This window comes from Schistocerca gregaria, chromosome 7 (genome assembly GCF_023897955.1).
Source record: "Schistocerca gregaria isolate iqSchGreg1 chromosome 7, iqSchGreg1.2, whole genome shotgun sequence".
Taxonomy (NCBI): Eukaryota; Metazoa; Arthropoda; class Insecta; order Orthoptera; family Acrididae; genus Schistocerca; species Schistocerca gregaria.
Genome location: NC_064926.1, coordinates 466158095 through 466177368, shown reverse-complemented (window position 1 = coordinate 466177368; position 19274 = coordinate 466158095). Strand labels below are relative to the sequence as shown.

The 19274-nt window shown below is 39.5% G+C and overlaps 1 protein-coding gene across 3 annotated transcripts in view; it reads right to left on the bottom strand.

Moving 5' to 3' along the window:
* Positions 1-19274, bottom strand: part of LOC126281599 (post-GPI attachment to proteins factor 2-like) — a 119441-nt gene that overhangs the window by 73587 nt on the left and 26580 nt on the right. For all 3 annotated transcript variants that reach the window (XM_049980699.1, XM_049980698.1, XM_049980697.1), the window contains exon 2: positions 13568-13893. In XM_049980699.1, coding sequence (XP_049836656.1) covers positions 13568-13729 — 162 coding nt within the window. In that variant the 5' untranslated portion in view covers positions 13730-13893. The remainder of the gene's footprint in view (positions 1-13567; positions 13894-19274) is intronic.

The following is a 19274-nucleotide window of genomic DNA, read 5'->3' as shown; positions in this document are numbered from 1 at the left end:
TAGCATTGTCTCCAGAACAGATCATAGACTCTGGTTCTAATCTGAGAGGAAGGCATGAACCATAGACTGTGGACATTCCATGACAGGCTAAGCTGTAACTTCCTGGACTTGCACCATGGGACTGAGAACTGTTGGGTGCCCTAAATAAGTCAAGGCATGCACTACACATCATAGGCTGCTAGTTGACGTTTGTGGGATGCACACAAGAGATTAGGCAACTCTCCATCAATAATGATAGCTGTAGGAGATCTGAAAGAGTCAGTGAAGATCCAAAGAAATGTTCCCTACAGTCAAGAGTATAAAAATTCTAGTGGTTAACTGCAGAAGCATTCACAAAGTGCCAGAGTTTGAAGCCCTCTTAAAAACCAGTGAAGTTCACAAAATAAAGTTCACATAATACAAGGTACAAAAAGCTGATTAAAACCCAAAGTTGATAGCAGTGAGATTTTGGGAAAAATTTAAGCATATATTGAAGGGATAGTCTCATGGGAAATGGAAGTGATGTATTTGTTGTGGTAGACAATGAACTGAAATCTACTGATATAGAAACTGACGTACATGTGAGATTGTTTGGGCAAGACTCAGAGGACATAATTTTATAATTGGGCACTTCTATCAACCACAAGATTCACCTCTTGATGCAACCAAAAATTTTAGAGAAAAATCAGTTCTCTAATGGGTATGTTCCCCAATCATACTTTGATTATCAGAGGAGACTTTTATAATCAACAATCAAATGGGATAATTACAATTTTGTTAGTGGCGGACATGACAAGGCATCCTTGAAACACTATTAAATGCATTCTGTGAAAATTACATAGAACAGATGGTTCAGAACACTCTCATTATGGAAATATATTGCATCTAATATCAACAAACAGACCTGACCTCATTTATGATGTCTATATAGAAACTGGTATCAGTTATCATGAGGCAGTTGTAGCAACAATAATAACAAAAGGGCAACTAAAACAAGTAGAAAGATTTATATTTTCAGTAAACTAAATAAAGGCTCAGTAGTATCACACCTCAGTGAGGAACTTGAAACTTTTAGTTCAAGACATTAGCATATGGGGGGGGGGGGGGGGAACTATGTGCATGTTTAAAAGATTAGTTGACCATGCAGTGGATAGATATGTACCCAGTAGGCAATCGCGATGGGAGTGACCACCCATGGTATACAGTAACTACAGAAAAACTCTTAAAGAAACAAAGACTACTGCATAATAGGTGTAAAGTGAAGCAGAGGGCTGTATATAAAGAGACGTTGAATGAAATGTGTTTGGCTGTCAAGAGAGCAATGGATGAAGTTTTCAATGACCACTACAGCAGAATATAGTCAAAAGATCTTTCCCAAAATCCAAAGAAGTTCTAGCCATATGTAAACTCTGTTAATGGCACCAAACTTACTGCCCAGTAACTCACAGACGAGGCAGAAACTGAAATTGTAAGTAGCAAAGCAAAAGCAGAAATTTTCATTTTCAAATGTTCCTTTACAAAGAAAAAGCCAAGATTACTGTGCCAGCTCAATTCTCATACCAAAGACAGTACGAGTGAAATAGATAGATGTGACAGTGGTGCTGAGACAGAGCTGAAAGCATTGAAATTGAACAAAGATCCAGGGAGAGATTCTGTACTGAATTTGCAGTCGAGTTATACCCTCTTTCGAGTATAATGTACCATAGTTCCCCTGAACAAAATAACCATGCCCAGCATCGGAAGAAGGCACAGATCACATCCCCATCTACAAGAAGGGTGGCAAAAGTGATCCACAAAACTACCATCAAATACCCTTGACATCCATTTGTTGCAGAAAGAAAATATTCTGACCCGAAACATAATGACCTCCCCCATGCCAATCAGCATAGATTCCGAAAACAGATCATAAAAAATATAACTCACACTTTTCTCTCATGACATCCTGAAAGCCATGGATCAATGCAGTCAAGTAGATGCAGTATTTATTGATTTCTAAAAAGCATTTCACTTAGTATCACATCTATATTTAGTATCAAAAGTACAATTATAAGTTGTAGAAGTGAAATTTGTGACTGGCTTGAAGATTTCTTGTGTAGAGGATAGAGCGTGTTATGATGGTTGGAAAGTCATGGACAAATGTAGAAATAACTTTAGGTGCACCACAGGGAAGTGTGTTGGAACTCCTATTGTTCATGATGCACATTAATGACCTTGCACACAATATTAATAGTAACGTCAGGCTTTTTGCAATTGTCCATAATGAAGTACTGTCTGAAAAAGCTGTTTAAATATTCAGTTATTGATAATATAATGTAAATGGACAGATTAAAAAATCTACTCACCAAGCAGTGGCAGGGGAACACACCGGACTTCTGGTAAGTCTCCCCTGACCTGGGGTTCTGGGTGACTTTTGTAAACTGTACCCCTTTTCCTAGACCTCTCCAGTTCTCTTTCTTCAATCCTCTTCCTTCCCCTTCACCTCTTCCACCAGAAGAAGGAGCCACCAGCTCCAAAAGCTTGTGAAAGTTAAATCCTTTTGTGTGTGTGTTCCCCTGCTGCCACTTGGTGAGTAGATTTTTTTATTTGACCATTAACATTGTACCAAATACTCAGTCAGATATTGGTAACATTTCACAGATTCATGACTTGTTTTAAATGTTCAGAAATGGAAAACTGTGCACTTCATGAAATGGTAAACACAGTATCCTATAACCACAGTATCAGTGAGTCACAATCAGAATTGGTCAACACAATCAAAAAAAGTTTTAAATCACCTCAGAAAATTGGAATAGAGATCAAGATAAACATCATTTTATTGCTCATGAAAACCACACATTGCATGTTGTGCCACCAAATAGCGAGACCTTCAGAGGTGGTGGTCCAGACTGCTGTACACACCGGTACCTCTAATATCCAGTAGCATGTCCCCTTGCATTGATGCATGCCTGTATTCATCGAGGCATACTGTCCACAAGTTCATCAAGGCACTGTTGGTCCAGATTGTCCCACTCCTTAACGGCGATTCAGCGTAGATCCCTCAGAGTGGTTGGTGGGTCACATCATCCATAAACAGCCCTTTTCAATCTATACCAAGCATGTTCAATAGGGTTAATGTCTGGAGAAACATGCTGGCCATTCTAGTTGAGCAATGTCATCATTATCCTGAAGGAAGTCATTCACAAGATGTGCATGATGGGGGCACGAATTGTCATCCATGAAGACGAATGCCTCGCCAATATGCTGCCAATATGGTTGCATTATTGGTCATGGCCTTCCATGACCACCAGCGGCGTACATTGGCCCCACATAATGCCACACCAAAACAGCAGAGAACCTCCACCTTGATGCACTTGCTGGACAGTGTGTCTAAGGCATTCAGCTTGACTGGGTTGCCTCCAAACACATCTCTGATGATCGTCTGGTTGAAGGCATATGTGACACTCATCTGTGAAGAGAATGTAATGCCAATTCTGAGTGGCCAATTCGGCATGTTGTTGGGCCCATCTGTACTGTGCTGAATGGTGTCATAGTTCCAAAGATGGACCTTGCCATGGACATCAGGAGTGAAGTTGCGCATCATGCAACCTATTGTGCACAGTTTGAGTTGTAACATGATGACCTATGGCTGCACAAAAGCATTATTCTACATAGTGGCATTGCTGTCAGGGTTCCTCCAAGCCATAATCTGTAGGAAGTGGTCATCCACTGCAGTAGAGGCTCTTGGGTGGCCTGAGCAAGGCATGTCATCGACAGTCCCTGTCTCTCTGCATCTCCTCCATGTCTGAACAACATTGCTTTGGTTCACTATGAGACACTTGGACACTTCCCTTGTTGAGAGCCCTTCCTGGCACAAAGTAACAATGCAGACACAATAAAACAGTGGTATTGACCATCTAGGCATGGTTGAGCTACAGGCAACACGAGCCGTCTACCTCCTTCCTGGTGGAATGACTGGAACTGATCAGCTGTTGGACCCCCTTTGTCATGCATGGTTGTTTACATCTTTGGGCGGGTTTAGTGACATCTCTGAACAGTCAAAGGGACTGTGTCTGTGATACAATATCCACAATGAACATCTTATCTTCAGGAGTTCTGGGGACTGGGGTGATGCAACTTTTTTTGATGTGTGTACTTATAAATATACCTGGGTGTTACACTATGCAGTGAAATGAGATGGAATGATAACATCAGCTCAACTGTAGGTAAAGCCGGTGGCTGACTCTGATTTTTTGGTAGAATGCTAGAAAAATGCATTCAGTCTACAAAGGTGAGTGCTTACAAATCACTCACATGACCCATCCCAGAATATTGCTCAAGTGTGTGGAACATGTACTAGATAGGACTAACAGAGTATAGTGAATGTATACAGAGATGTGCAACACAAATGGTTGCAGATTGGTTTGATCCATGGGAGAGTGTCTCAGAAATATGAAAAAAACTGAACTGGTAGATTCTTGAATACAGGCAACAACTATCCAGAGAACGCATGCTTACAAGGTTTCAACAACCAGCTGTAAATGATGGATCTAGGAATACACTCCAGCCCTCTATGCATCGCTCCCATAGAGATCATGAGGACAACATTAGAGTAATTTCAGAGGATACAAAAACATATAAACAGTTATTCTTCCCATGCTCCAAACTTTTATGGGATGATGATGATGATGATGATGATGATGATGATGATAATTTTAGGCGATGGTCGCTCAACATCATGGTCATCAGCACCCTGATGAAAAGTCAGCATGCCAGTCTCATGAGTGGGGAAAAAGACTGTCCCCACATGCACAGCAGTTTATAATGCAGCAAAGACTGCTTCCCTTGTCTCCAATTTAGTGGTGAGACTGACAGTTCACAAAATTTCACCACTCTTGTAACACTGGAATAAGTATTGGTGAGGATGGTGGGCAGATCTCCATCGAGACAGTATGTAAGACACATATTAAAATATGCTGAACTGAAAGTGGCACACCACAAACCTCACAGAGTGGTGGATTCTACTGCCAGAGGAAAAGCCATGTGTTAAAGGGCTATGTCTGACGTGCAGCATGGAAAGCAGAACCTCCTTCCAGAGGTGAGGCTGACATGAAGTCTACCATGCCTGTGTGAATGATTTGAGTGACCGCAGTTTGTTTTCTGTCACCTGCAACCATTCAGTCTCCTACTGATGCATGACACTTCTGTCAGAAAATGAGATGATGGTGTGCAATGGGATGAGACACTGGCGAACACCACCATTCCAACATGCTTCCTTGGCTGCTTTGTTGGCCATGTCATTGTACTGTATCCCAATGTGGTCAAGTAACCAGCAAAAGATCACTCCCTTGCCACAGTGTTGGGAGTGGCTGTAAGGAGTCATGGGTGAGCTGAATCAACTGGATACATTTGGTGAAGTGCTTGTAATGCACTAAACAGGTCAGAACAGACAAGAAACTTGCACGGTGATGTCTGTGAATCATCTCCAGTGTCTTCATAATGCTATATAACTCTGTATCATAATTTGTAAAGTGTTCCATAAGAGTACAAGTTTTCTCGTACCATGTCAAGCTTAAAATCATTTTGGGCCACCAAGGTGCAACACATTCCATCCCTGGCTGTGTATTTGAAGGTCTGATAGACCTTCATCCTTGAGACACTCAGTAGCATGCATATCTCAAATGGCTTGGTCACATGTGGCTGACTTCTGAACAGCCATTCAAAGCTGAATTGGACCACTGCACTAAATGCGAATTACTGAGGTGACACTGAAATTTTCAATGTGAGCCAAAAGGATACATTGCCAAATCCGGAGAGGTGGTTCACCAGCCTCTGCACACCGACTCTGAACTGGGCTGGTCCAAAAGGTTCCACTGATATCCGAATGCCCTTGTGGTGGACAGTGCCTAACATCTTGAGGTGGCAAATATGGGCTGATCCATAGACCACACTGCCATAATCTAAATGTGATCATGCGAATGCCCTATTAAACTGCTGGAGGTGAGACCTGTCATCTCCCCATGCTTTTCCACTGTGGCATATCAAAATATTGAATGACTGGAAGCCATTTGTTCATAGGTGTGGGAGCCAAGTTAATTTTCAGTTAAATAATAAACCCAAAAAGAGCACAGTTTTCTGAAAACATAAAATATTGTCCCCCCACTGTGAGCACTGGTTGGTTAAAACTTTGGCAAGCATGGTTAAAATTGACCACACTCTCACTCTGATGAGAACTGAAAACCAGTTGTCTTGGCCCAGGTTTCCAGTCTCCTGCTGGTCAGCTGTGGTTGCCTTATCGTCACTGTAAGATTGGAGCAAGAGTAGAAGATTGCAAAGTTATCCACAAGCAAAGAGCATTTGACAGGGCTCATGACTGCAGAGAAAATGCCACTGACAGCAATGGCAAACAATGTGACATGGAGTACAATGCCTTGGGACACCCCATTCTCTTGAACATAGCAGTCAGATGAGGCATCGCCAATGCGATATTGATAAGCTGGTCCTCTAGGAAAGATTAGATAAGAAGTGGCAGACGTCCATGTAGTCCCATTCGTGAAGCTAGTGAAGTTTGTTGTACCTCCAAGTAGTATTGTATCTTTTTTGAGGTCAAAAAACACACAAAACAAACAGTTTTGGCCTAAGAAGGACTCCTGTATTATCTTCTCCAGTAAAGTTATGAAGTGTTGACTGGTAGCACCTGACACCACACTGGGAATGGCTCAGGTGACTTCGAGCATCCAGACGAGGCAGCGGTTGACCGTGCATTCAAGAGTGTTACCTGTACAACTGGTAAGGGCTACATTGTCTAATTTCTCTAATGAAACTCATATTGCCTCCTTCCAACTCATGGGGTACTGTCCATCAAACCATACTGTCCATCAAACCAGATCTGATTGAAACATGAGAGGAGCTGTTCTTTTGCTTCAGGGCACAGATGATGGAGCATGGCATAATGAATCTCATCAGGTCCTGGAGCAGTGTCTCTGGCCACAGGCAGAGCTGATTCCAGTTCTCACATGGAGAATGGAAGGCTTTAGACTTCCTCATCATGCAAGAAGAAATGGAGCTTCCTCATCTCTGCAGTTCTACGGAACACCTGAAATGCAGGAGCTTGCCTGGATGATACAGTGACTGTAAAAAAGTGTTCAGCTAAAACCTGAACCATATCTTAGGCATGTCCACCAAGACCCCATTTCTCAACAAGGACATAAAGGGTTGTGTACTGCCCTTGCCTGAAATCTGGCTTATTCATTCCCAAACTTGCACAGTGGATGTGGACCAATTAATGGAAGTCATGAATTCCTTCAAGGAATTCATCTTCTGTTCTTTTATCACTTACCTTGCATGTGCTCTCACAGATCTGAAGACATGAAGGTTTTCTGTAGTTGGATGGTGTTTGAAGTTCTACTGAACTGTTTGTCTGGCTCTGATTGCTGAGCAATAGTTGTCATACCACCAAGGTACAGGCCATTGTGTGATGTGATTGCTAAACTGGGGGATGTACTCTGTGGCAGCCTGTTGGATCTCACAAGTGAGAGTGACCAACGTCTCATGTGCACATTCCTTTTGTTCAAAAACAGCCTGTCAACTATACTGCAACCAATTTGCCCTTTGAATCATCCATCTTCATGGTCTGTCAACCACCATCTGAGTCGGTAGACGGATTCACGCTGGTAAGTGGTCACTAGAAAGTAAATCTGTAACCACTTTCCACTTAACTAAGTCTGCAATAGCCAGGTAGCAATAACAGAGGTCAGTGACTGAAAAAGATCCTGTAACTGTCGAAAAGTTCGTGATATAACCTAATTTCAAAAGGCAGATATTCTCAGAATGGAAAAGTCACTTCATAATTTGACCCATGGAGCAAGTGGTAGCTGAGCCTCACAGCACATTGTGTGCACTGAAGTCCCCCACAATGGGGAATGGGTGTGAGAGTGCCCAGAAGATTTCTGTCAGTGCACCTGCATCAAAAGGATCATGAGATGGAGGATATAAAGAACACAATGTGATGTTAAATGGTGCTAGAGCGTTCATAGCAACTGCTTGTATGGCCATGGTAAGAGGGACAGGAGAGGAGTGGCATCTGTCATCACTGAAAACAGCCACTTCACCTTTAGCCCTGTCTCCAGTAATATTGCCCTTCCTGTAGGGGTGGTAACCCCTTAATGCAGGTGTGTCAGTGACTTTAAAATGAGCTCGTTGCAAGCAGAAGTAGAATGGTTTCTCCTGGATCAAGAGCTGTAATTCTTCCAAATGTTATCGGTCTCCATTTAAATTCCACTGCAACACGGCAGCCCCTGTGGGAGCCATTGATTATTGATGGTTGATCTCGTCTTTCTCCCTCAGAAGCATCGAATTACCCAGAAAGCCATGGGGAATGTAAGATGGTGCCTGGCTTTCTGTTTCTTCTAAGTGGAAATCCATATTCTCAAAAGTAAAGTCCTCATCTGAGAGGGAGAGAGCTCACCAATCCAAAGGTTTAATGGCACTTTCTTAGACTTTGAACTACTTTCTGAAGGACTTTTTCATTACTTATTTGAGGAGTTGGTTGCTTGGGTTGGGGGGGGGGGACAGCTTGGTATGCTTCTGATGGTGGGCAGCGAGCTGGTTGCTTGGGTTGATGGGATGGCTTAGTAGGCTTCTAATGATGGGCAAAGGTATGTGGTTTAGGTTGTAAGCCCATCGCCGATGGCTTCCAAATGATTTCTGGTTCGAGTGTAGCTTCTCCCCCACAGGTACACCAATAAGTGCATGTGCTCATACTAGAATCTGTGGTCTGAGTTTGTGTGGCAGTATCACACTTGACAATAGGTTTCTTAAGGTCTGACACAAGCAGAGTAGCAAAAACCGGAGGTTGCATACCTTTGAAAGCTTTTTTAACTTCACCACAGGGTTGCATCTCATGACTTTCAACTCCTGAATTTTCCTTTCCTTTTTGTAAACCTCATTCTTTCTTCTCCATAGTGAGTGATCCCTGGAGCAGTTTATACATTTAAAAGGAAGTGTGCATGAATTGCCTGATTCATGAGCTGAGCCTCACAATGTACACATCTACCCTCCCATTACATCCATAGTGGTATGGCCAAATTTTGAACATTTGAAGCATCACTGGGTTCAGAACAAATAGGCAAACTTTAAAATGGATATAGCCTGCAAGGATGTTTCCAGTTAATTCTTGAGTGCTAAATATTGCAGATCTTTCCAATAGCCATTGACTCTCCTCATACAGTTTAGCACTTCTGTGATACCCATATTTTTCCATTCTTCACGTAACTCCACAGGGTCAATCTCCATTATATTGGAGCAGGTAACCACACCTTTATGGAAGTTACGGGTGGTCACCTGAAACCTTACATCCCAGATGCTTAAATACTTGGTTTGAAATAGCAGTTTCAAGTAGAGGCATTCCATTAAAAAGTCGTTTGACACATTTTATGGACCCAGGAATAGCCTCCAACACCTTGTGAATACAGGAAGGGAAGACCTTCTCACAGGTTCCCCCTGTTCTCTTGATTATAATGAAAGTGTTATGGCACACTAGTGCCCTGTTACTATGATTCTGAGACTTCTTCTCGGGATGACTGACCAACTGAGCTCTCTTTGACGAGTGGGTGTAGGTACTACCTGACGATACTTCCACCCTGTCAGGAGTAGTTGTTTGATAAGACTATTCCATAGGGATTCCACAAGACACTAGGGAAACAAATGTTGACCAGGCAGAGTGCTGTGTGCTTGAAGAAGTCGTATAAAATTGGGTGCTGGCAGGTGTCCCAGAGGTTGCCTGCTACAGATTGTTTTACCTCAACAGCCATTCATTTCATCAGCACATAGCACACTTTGAGGTTGACAGTTTTTCTTTTGGTCCAGGCAATGAAGGAAAGGCCCTGTTCTCCAAAACACACAACATTCCACCACTGTGGTCGCTGAAGCATGCCCATAGCTTACAGTAGCAGGGGACTGGCAGCGTTTATCGATCCCCAGCTCAGGAACCCAGGATCACTAACCATGTACTCAGTAAATGAATGATGAGCCCCTGGGAGGTTAATGGAGAGGGAAGAAGCCCTAGTAACTAGTCAAGGGGCTGTAGCTTCTGCCATGTACTTCACAGTAATTTGTCACATATGGATGTATATGTACATAGGTGTATGATTATGATCATACAGGTGTTCATTTTTCATTTTCCTTTACTGTATCTCATAAAAGTATCATAATGTATACAATTTAGGAAGACAATTAATTCTGTACAATTTTTATTGGAAAAAAATCAAACACTCGATAATGATAGCGTAAAAAAGTGATGTAATCTTATACTGTCTGTGAGTTTCAGAAATTGTAATGGGCTTATTTGTGCTTAATATGGGGAGAAAGATATCTGTTTGATTAAAATTAAATAATTTGTCCAAACAGAACAGGCATTTTAATGTACTGTTATGCCAACAACAAACACACTTAACTGATTTCACACATCTGTTATAATTGGTGATACTGCTTCCTTGCATGATGCCCATGTAAAAAACTCAAAAAATCAAAACAGCAGATGGGAGGGAGGGAGGGAGGGAGGGAGGGGGGTGGAGAGAAAGAGAAAAAGAGAGAGAGAGAGAGAGAGAGAGAGAGAGAGAGAGAGAGAGAGAGAGAGAGAGAGAGAAGTAAAGAAAATTGATTCTGTGTGGCTTCAGTTGCCTGATACTGCAATCATAGCATTGAGTTGCATTTGCGTGTGTGTGTGTGTGTGTGTGTGTGTGTGTGTGTGTGTGTGTGTGTTGTTGACAGAGGCCTTAACAGCTGAAAGCTACAATTGTTAAAGTCTTTTTGTTGTGCCTATTTGCGATTCAGCATCTCCGCTATATGATATGGCGAGTAGCAACTTTCCTTCTCATACTATTGTTACATTCCATCCCAGATTTTCCATTGATTCTAAACTTGTTCTAGTAAATGCCTCAGAATTTGCCAGTTTTTAAATTTATTATGAAAGTTTTGTGGACCACTCAGCAAAATTATGTAAATAGCTGGGATCTTCTTCAGGTTAAAACTCAGAGCTTTTTCCTTCAAATTCTACAAGTTGTACTGGCTGTGAAGTCTGGTCACATATGGTCACACAATGTAAAGTTTTTCTGACAATAACTGAGATCTTCTCAAGATTTTAACTGGTTTCTGCTAACAAATTAAAACACTATTCTTCTTCATCTTCTTCTCTACCTCTCTCTCTCTCTTTCTCATCTCCACTCCCTCTCCCTCCCCATCCCCAAATAATCTGTAGATGACGTGATAGAGAATAGATGAAGTATCAATCAGTTTCATATTTAACCAGGATTCTGGGAGTGGAATTTCCTTATCCACTCCACAATTTGAACCTTGGCTACTAGGTCCTTAACTGACTTCCTTCTTTTGAAATCCTACAATAAGTCATTCCCAGTATGCTCTCTGTACAATTTATTTACATTTGTATTCCTCTTTAACTCCCAACAATGGAAGCTTCTATTCTAGATTGAAGATGTCACCTACTCTTTCAAACATTGTTTTATAATATCATTTACCCATCTTCAGACTTCTGTAGTAGTAGTACACATAGAGGGGGTGGGGAAGGGGGGGGGGGGAGGTCAGAGGATAGATGCCAGGTGGAAGATAGTGGGAACAGTGTCTTAGAATATTGTGTCAGGATATATTCAAAATCTTGGAATATACTACATGTTAAATTTGAGAGCAAGATAGCTTGAATAAAACAATGTAGTTTATTTAGAACACTTATAGAGAGTTGTTCAATTGAAATTGCATCTAACTGTCAGAATGTTACAATCTGTTAGAGATTACTACATTGCTAGACTTCCAAATGCTTTATTTCCAACTACACTTCATTAATGTATCAGGAATGTCAATCTTAGCTATCAAACTGTTGTGGCTTATTTTTCATCTTCATCACTTCAACTACTGCTTGTAACATTATCGAGATGGTATCAGTAGATTCAGTAAAACATTCTAGTTCATCCTTACAACCTGCTCACACAATATTTTGACCAATAACATCTGTAGCCATCCTATAAGTTATGTAGACAAGAAATGCAATTTGGATTTTGCAGTTTATCAAAAATTATCTTCAATGTAGACTCTCAACAAATTTCACGGCTACACAATTATCGAGAAAACATAAATTTTGAAACAAACAAAATGCATATTACATGTAAACAAATGTCTGAACATTAACATCGTAGAAATATCCATGTTAATGTCAGTAACAAACCAAAAGATGAAAATTATAAATTGTGCAATAATATTAACTAAGTAATTATATATCTTTGAGATCTTTATGTTTCATCTGAAAACTTTGTAGACAGAGACACTGAAATGCATCCTAGTTTTTGTCAGTTTTATCCCAAACAGAAAATAGCTACATTTGAAATATGAAAATTGCATTGTAATTCTGAATTAAAAAGCATGATTAATTCACAAAAGTATTTACACCAAAATTACTTTTATTATTTGTGAATCCTGATATGGAACATAAAACAGTTGTAACCTATTTGTAAAAAAACACAAAACTGCAAAACACCTGCTTCACAAACAGAATGGAAAACATAAAAAAGTCAAATTGAATATACCATTGTCAACACAATATAAACATCACATTCACATAAATAATTACCAGTAGTTACTGTAAGTATTATTGTCAACCTGTAAGTTTCAAATTTTTCTAGTTTTTGTTATAGTTTTAACCTATGTCAAAGGCTTGTGGACAAAATCCACAATAATAACTCCAGCCTGAACCTGGAGTTTTTGACATCTTGAGGGAGACGAAGCACTTGGTTGTGTCAGGAATGGTAGGAAATAGAATGTGTTTTGAGGATCACTCTACAAACTGCTACATCACTAATACTTGTGAATATTGTAACCAGTAGTGGAAGTGTATTAGAATTTGGAAGTAAACCATATGGCGGAAAATGACGTCATGGCCAAGACTTTTTATTTAAAGACGAATGTCAAACTTCTTACCAGAATCTTTTTTTTATAAACTTGCACAAGAAGCACCAACAGCGGCCTGGGAGACATCACTCAGAACTTCAACAACATCAAAAAGCTAAGTATAAATTAATTCATCTATGCCTTCTACACTTTGAACAAATTTAAATACTTTGCGGTAGAAGACAAATACTGGAATCTGCTCATACCCGAGAAGGTATTAGAACTGGTGGATGAAGTGACATTAGATGTTTTCAATCTACGCCTTCCCTTTACATTTTTCTGTGGCTTTCTGTGTCTCTATTTACTTTGTTTTTCCTTCTTTAGCAACACAAAAAAACATGTTGCTCCAAAAATCAGATATACTGCAAACCTGATTCCATCTATAGCAATACGAATATAACTTATTTTTATTTAACTATTTCTCATCTATAAACAGTTTAAGGAGTACTGCGTAATGAATTTCAAAATAAATAAGTCTGCATTTCTTCAGTAATTTCTTTACAAGTGCATCTGAGTATGAACTAATCCAATGTGTAGTGTGACATCTCAGAAAAGTGTTACATGTGCTATGCATTTAAGTAAAGAAAAAAAATATTATGTGGGGACTTTTTCAAAATACATTTATAACAATAAAGACATTGATATTGTTTTAACTCACCCTGCAATGAGTCTCATGGATGTCATCTTGTTGGAAGATATATGCAGTAACAAAACAAATGAGCAATGCACAAAGTGGTAGGGAAACTGTCACTAGACACAACTGTCGAAAACTTATGAGGAATACGACAGCTGCTCTGTTACAAATGGAATTTCCTTCCATTGTAAACAACTTGAAATTATAGGGTATTTCTGATGTTAATAAATATTGAATTTTGTCTTTAGGAATAACATCTCTTTCCAGAAGTAGGGGAATATTGTCTTTAGCAAAATTTCCATGCTGAGAACTCTTAGCTTGCAACAGCAATTTCCTCCAGCAAATGATACCTGAAAGAAACAAAGAAACCAATACTCTTATTTTTATTTCTCATCTACTTTCACAAATTTTAGTTTCTGAAATAAATTTGCTTTATTCATTAATCTCAAGATACTTCAAAGAATTATGTGTCACTATAACAATGAATTACTTGTGCAACCCTGCAAGAGGTCCTACCTGTCAATTGTTCTATAAATTTTGCTTATACTTATCATTTCTCCCACACAAAATACAAATATACTATGAAAAGAGAAGGACTAAAAGCACTATTTTCCTAAGCTTTTATATTTATACAAACAGGAAATTTCAGAGTAAAATATTGCAGTGTGAGTATCAAACTATACCATATTAGTGAAGCACCATGGTCCAGTGTTGTAAAGTACATGTTTTATACATAGTTCACATCACACATGTCCTTTTTCATTAGACTTGCTCTATCTTGAACTCATATGACATACACATTTTCGTAGTAGTTAACCATGTCTTAAAATAACAAGTCACTAAAAGAAAATAATACAAAGTAATAGGATTTCCAGCTATATTTATATGGATGAAATAATTATATGTACCAAGACAATACACACAATAAAGCTTGCAGTGTTAGTGTGTAAAACTGGAAAACTACTTTGCAGCACAAAATGGAGACACATGCACAAGCAAAATTGCATTCAAAGTTAAATGTACTTGTGATGTTTAAAGCTTTCCTGGCGTACTGATTGTTCCATAAAAACACAGGAGAACTGCCAGATATCAGTAACGTCCTGCCATGACATTTCGGCGCAGAGTCTTCTGGCCATCTTCAGGTGAGTGCCACTGTAGTAGTACTGGCGAGTACGCAGTGAGCTCTGCTATTTAAAGCCGTACTGAGGCGACATTGCGCATGCGTTGCTCAGCGTGTGCGTTCATAATGGCTCCATGCACTGCGCCTCGCACCCTCCACTGTGAAAGCCTGACGTATCAATATCAGGTCGATTTCCATCTTTATGCAGATAACTACATCGACTATGAAGTTTCTCTATAACAGGATTCCAAGCAGAGTTTAGCTGATAATCGTTATCTCGATTGATGAGAATCTCGTTGTCAGACAATCTTATTTCCACAGATTCATTGATAATCGAGCTCCAAAAGTTTGATGTATGGGCCAAAATTTTTGTGTTGTTGTAATTCATGGAATTGTCTGTGTAAATACAATGTTCGGCGATTGTGGACTTAGTGGGTTGGAGAAGGCGAGTATGCCGTTGGTGTTCCACAATGCGTTCCTGCACAGTTCGTGTTGTTTGCCCTATATATGATTTGGCACATTCACACGGAATTTTGTAAACACCTGGTTTACGCAGGACCAGGTCATCTTTAACAGATCCCACCAGTGATGAAATTTTTGAAGGAGGGTGAAAGATGACTCTCACTTGATTCTTTCTCAATATTCTGCTCTCTGTGAAGATAGGCAGATAGGCACAATATTGAGAAAGTATCAAATGCTGTAATCCAAAATCACAAAAATCAGTGGGTGGCCATGTGTGCATCTCTGCTTGCTTGTCATCAATTGGCTCATGAAGAACTCCAACCATTCCTATCCTGTATTGTTACTGGTGATGATAAATGGTGTCTTTATGCTAACATAGGTAAAAAGTAATAGCTGAGCTCAAACGAAGCAGCAACACCCTGTGCAAAGACCAGTGCGCATCCACAAAAATAACATTATGCATCTAGTGGAACAGTGATGGTGGAGTTTACTACAAATTTCTTCCTGAGGTGTAACTATCATGACTGACATTTATTGCCAACAACTGAGACATCTTGCACTCACAATCCAAGAACAATGACCAGGAAGACTGTGTGAAATGATGCTACTCCATGATAATGCCCACCCACATTCTGCTAGACTGACAAAAAACACTATACAAGAGGTGGGTTGGGAAGTCATTCCACATCCACCTTTATCACGTGAACTCGTGCCCTCGGATTTTCAACTTTTTCACTCCCTCTTGAATAACATACAAGGAACCTTCTTTCCATATGAAAATCCACTCAAAACATGGCCAACAAGTTCTTCCCCTGAAAACAAAACAATTTCTACAGTAACAGAATCAAAACATTACCCCTGGCATTGCCAGACTGTTGTAAATAGTGAAGGAGAATTGTTGATGGCTACAGTCTCCACTATGCGTATCTGTTGTATTTATTAAACTTATGGAACAATGCTACAAACTTATGCACCAGCCCAATTTCTAAATTTGGAAGCCAAACGCAGAACATGAAGGTGCACCGTATCAATACTCATAGTAAGTATTACAGTATGTGAGCAAGCATTTATGAATCATAAAAAGGATCACAGTTTAACGTAAGAAGTACAAGAAAGCTCTTGTACCTATATACTCAACAGAAGAAGGAAATAGGTACACATGAAATTTTTCAGACAACAATAATAAAAGCTGCATCAATCACAATCTTTGGTCAATCAGATCTGAATCGCCAAAAAAAGTAAAGTGTTATTGGTATAAAAGCTGCAGACTTATTTATAAATAAATTTAAACACATACAGGGGACAACATACAACATACAAAAACCAGTCATCTTAGGATTGATAAATAAAGATCCCATAAGTTTTCTAGGGAATCTTATACCACCTCTCTCTCTCAATAGGAAACAGACTGACGTAAGACCAATCAGTGGTCTCAATGGAGGCCTCAACATAGCATTCCAACTAAAGTGGTTCAGGAAACCCAGTAATAAGCAGAGCTTCTTGAAGGATTTATTAATGCTTCGAAACTTTCCATCTTTTATTTCTCAACACCACTGGAGAAGTGAAAACGAAATGGCACAGACAGTTGATAAAATGGTGTATTGTGCAGTAATTCATTTTCTGTATCTATACAGCAACAACTTTGCATCAGTAGATGCCAAATTGGTGGAAGTGTACGGTAAAACTGTGCCACCATATAACACAGTGGTTTGGTGGAGCAGCCATTTCCAGTGTAGTCAAACAAGTCTGAATGACGAAGATCAAAGTGGGAGATTGTCTTTCTGGTGAACCGAGAATCACAAGGGCAGTAGTGACACTGATGCCAAAATTAAATTATCACAATTGAGGCAATAGTGGAAAAAGTAAAAACCAATCATGGATCATTATCAACATTTTGCATGAAATTATGAACAGAACAAATGTCATTGCCCACTAGGTTCAGTGGCTATTCACGCTCATTCAAAAGCTTGCTGAACTGATGCATCAGTTAAAATGTTGCAGCTGTGACTGGTTTATCGAGACTCCTTCTTTATCACCTACGTGTTTCACTGTCATCCAAAGTCAAAGGAGAAAAGCAAGCAGTGGAAACATGTTGATTCACCACTGCTGGATACCCAAACACCAACACGCAAGGTGATTTTTTTTTTTTTTTTTTTTTTTTTTTTTTTTTTTTTTTTTTTTTTTTTTTTTTTTGAGGGGGGTGGGGGGTACTCCCAGGTACTCCCATGGTGTGATGCTAATAAATTATGCGTGTAAGGGGCTAACCATCACAGGAGCAAACTACTGAAATCTATTGATGAAGTTATGGGAGGATGTCCAACCCATACGTTTTCTTCCTGACAAAGCTACAGCTCATTCTGAACATGACACAGTCAGACATGCTGCTTGTTTGAACAATCAAATGTCACTTTCCTTCCCCTTGTCTTGTGTTCTCCTGGCAGGGTACCCAGTGACTTCTTCCTTCCTCCTCAGACTGAGAAGCCGTTGTGTGGCTGGCACATCCAGAATGACAATGCAGTGATTTTTGAGGTGGAATGTTTCTTGAACATCCAAAATGTAGTTTTTGTAACCAAGTTCTCAGCCAAGTCATATATTGTTAGGAAAAATGTGTTCACACTGAACATAATCACTTAGTTTTAGTGTCACAAATGATGTTTTTAGGCAATAATTAACACTTTATGACCACCCACAGTATTGCTCCATGTTTGTCTTATCCAGATTTCAGAATAATGTATTCCTATCTTTACCCACATGTCTGGAAGAAAACAGCCTGTCTGATTTGGGAAGTTTTAAATTCTGTTAACATCACATTATTGTTGTGTTGGTTTCTATCAGCTGTTTCAGTAGGCAGAAACCTTACTCAAAAACTGTTAGTGTATTAGAAAAAGAGGAGCAAATATTCCTATGCATGAACACACGCCAATTTAGTATGCCTTGTGACTGCGGCAACAAAACATATGTGAAAGTTAAATTTAACTATTTTTCTCAGCGTGAGTTACAACTCAATCACGTTGCAATAGCACTCACATGGCCCTATTTTTTTCTTCTTCTAACAATTTTTAGAAAGTCAATAGACTAGGTAAATTGCTAGCCAGTGGTCACTATCTAACACATGTTGCATTTTCAGAATTAACTTTTACTCTGCAGCAGAGTACATGCTAATACAAAGATGATCAGGCACTGGTGAAAGTAAGCTGTGAGGATGGGATGTGAGTTGTAAGGGGTTAGCTCAGTTGGTGGAGCACCTACCACCTACCCACAAAAGGCAAAGATCTCAGGTTCAAGTCCTGATCTGGAACACACCTTTAATCTGGCAGGAACTTTCATATGAAGCATTGCTTGAGGTGTGCCCATTTCTAATATTTCAGAATAGAAACTTCCTCTTTTTCACTGGCTATTGGTGTTTAAAAAGAAATGGTGCTTCACACAATACGGAATCTAGCATTCCATCACAGAAAGTTGAGGTTGCCATTTAGTTTCTTTTGTTGATGTTATCCATTGTCTCAGAAACTGGTGAAATGGTTAACAGTGGGTTTTGTATAAGGTAAATCACAGGTTAAGATGTCTTGATTGGCCAGCAAAAATGAAACAGCATTGAGCTACAATGGAAAATAAAATACATTTCCTACTCTCAGGCCAATATCTCAGTCAAGCACCACATTGACAAAGTTTGGTAAAAAACTAACATTGTTTTTTTAATGCATGTCTCATGGTAGGGAAAATAGTTCACATTAAAAAAATTGAAAAGTTTTTGAGCAAAGGAAATAATTATTTAAGTGCTGGTTCTTATAAAATTCCAGCCTACTCTGCTGCTACTACTATCTGTAGTGGGGATTCTGGAATTTTCTTCCTAAAAATATATCTGCTTCACACTTGACTGTATTCGTTTCTTACCTCACACAGAACTCTTCTAATTTATTGTACTCTTTTGTACTAGCATGATTTTATTATTATTCTTATTCTTATTAAGTTGATCAAAAATTCTATTGCATGGTATTTTGTAGTTCAAGCTGACTAGGAGCCTGTTGTTACATCAAGCTCCTCATTTTCTGTTCACATTTCTGTATTCATCATGATGATCCCAGTTCATTTCTTACAGTCTTTTCCTCTGTATTTTCATGACTACCTTTTTATTCTAACTTAGGCATT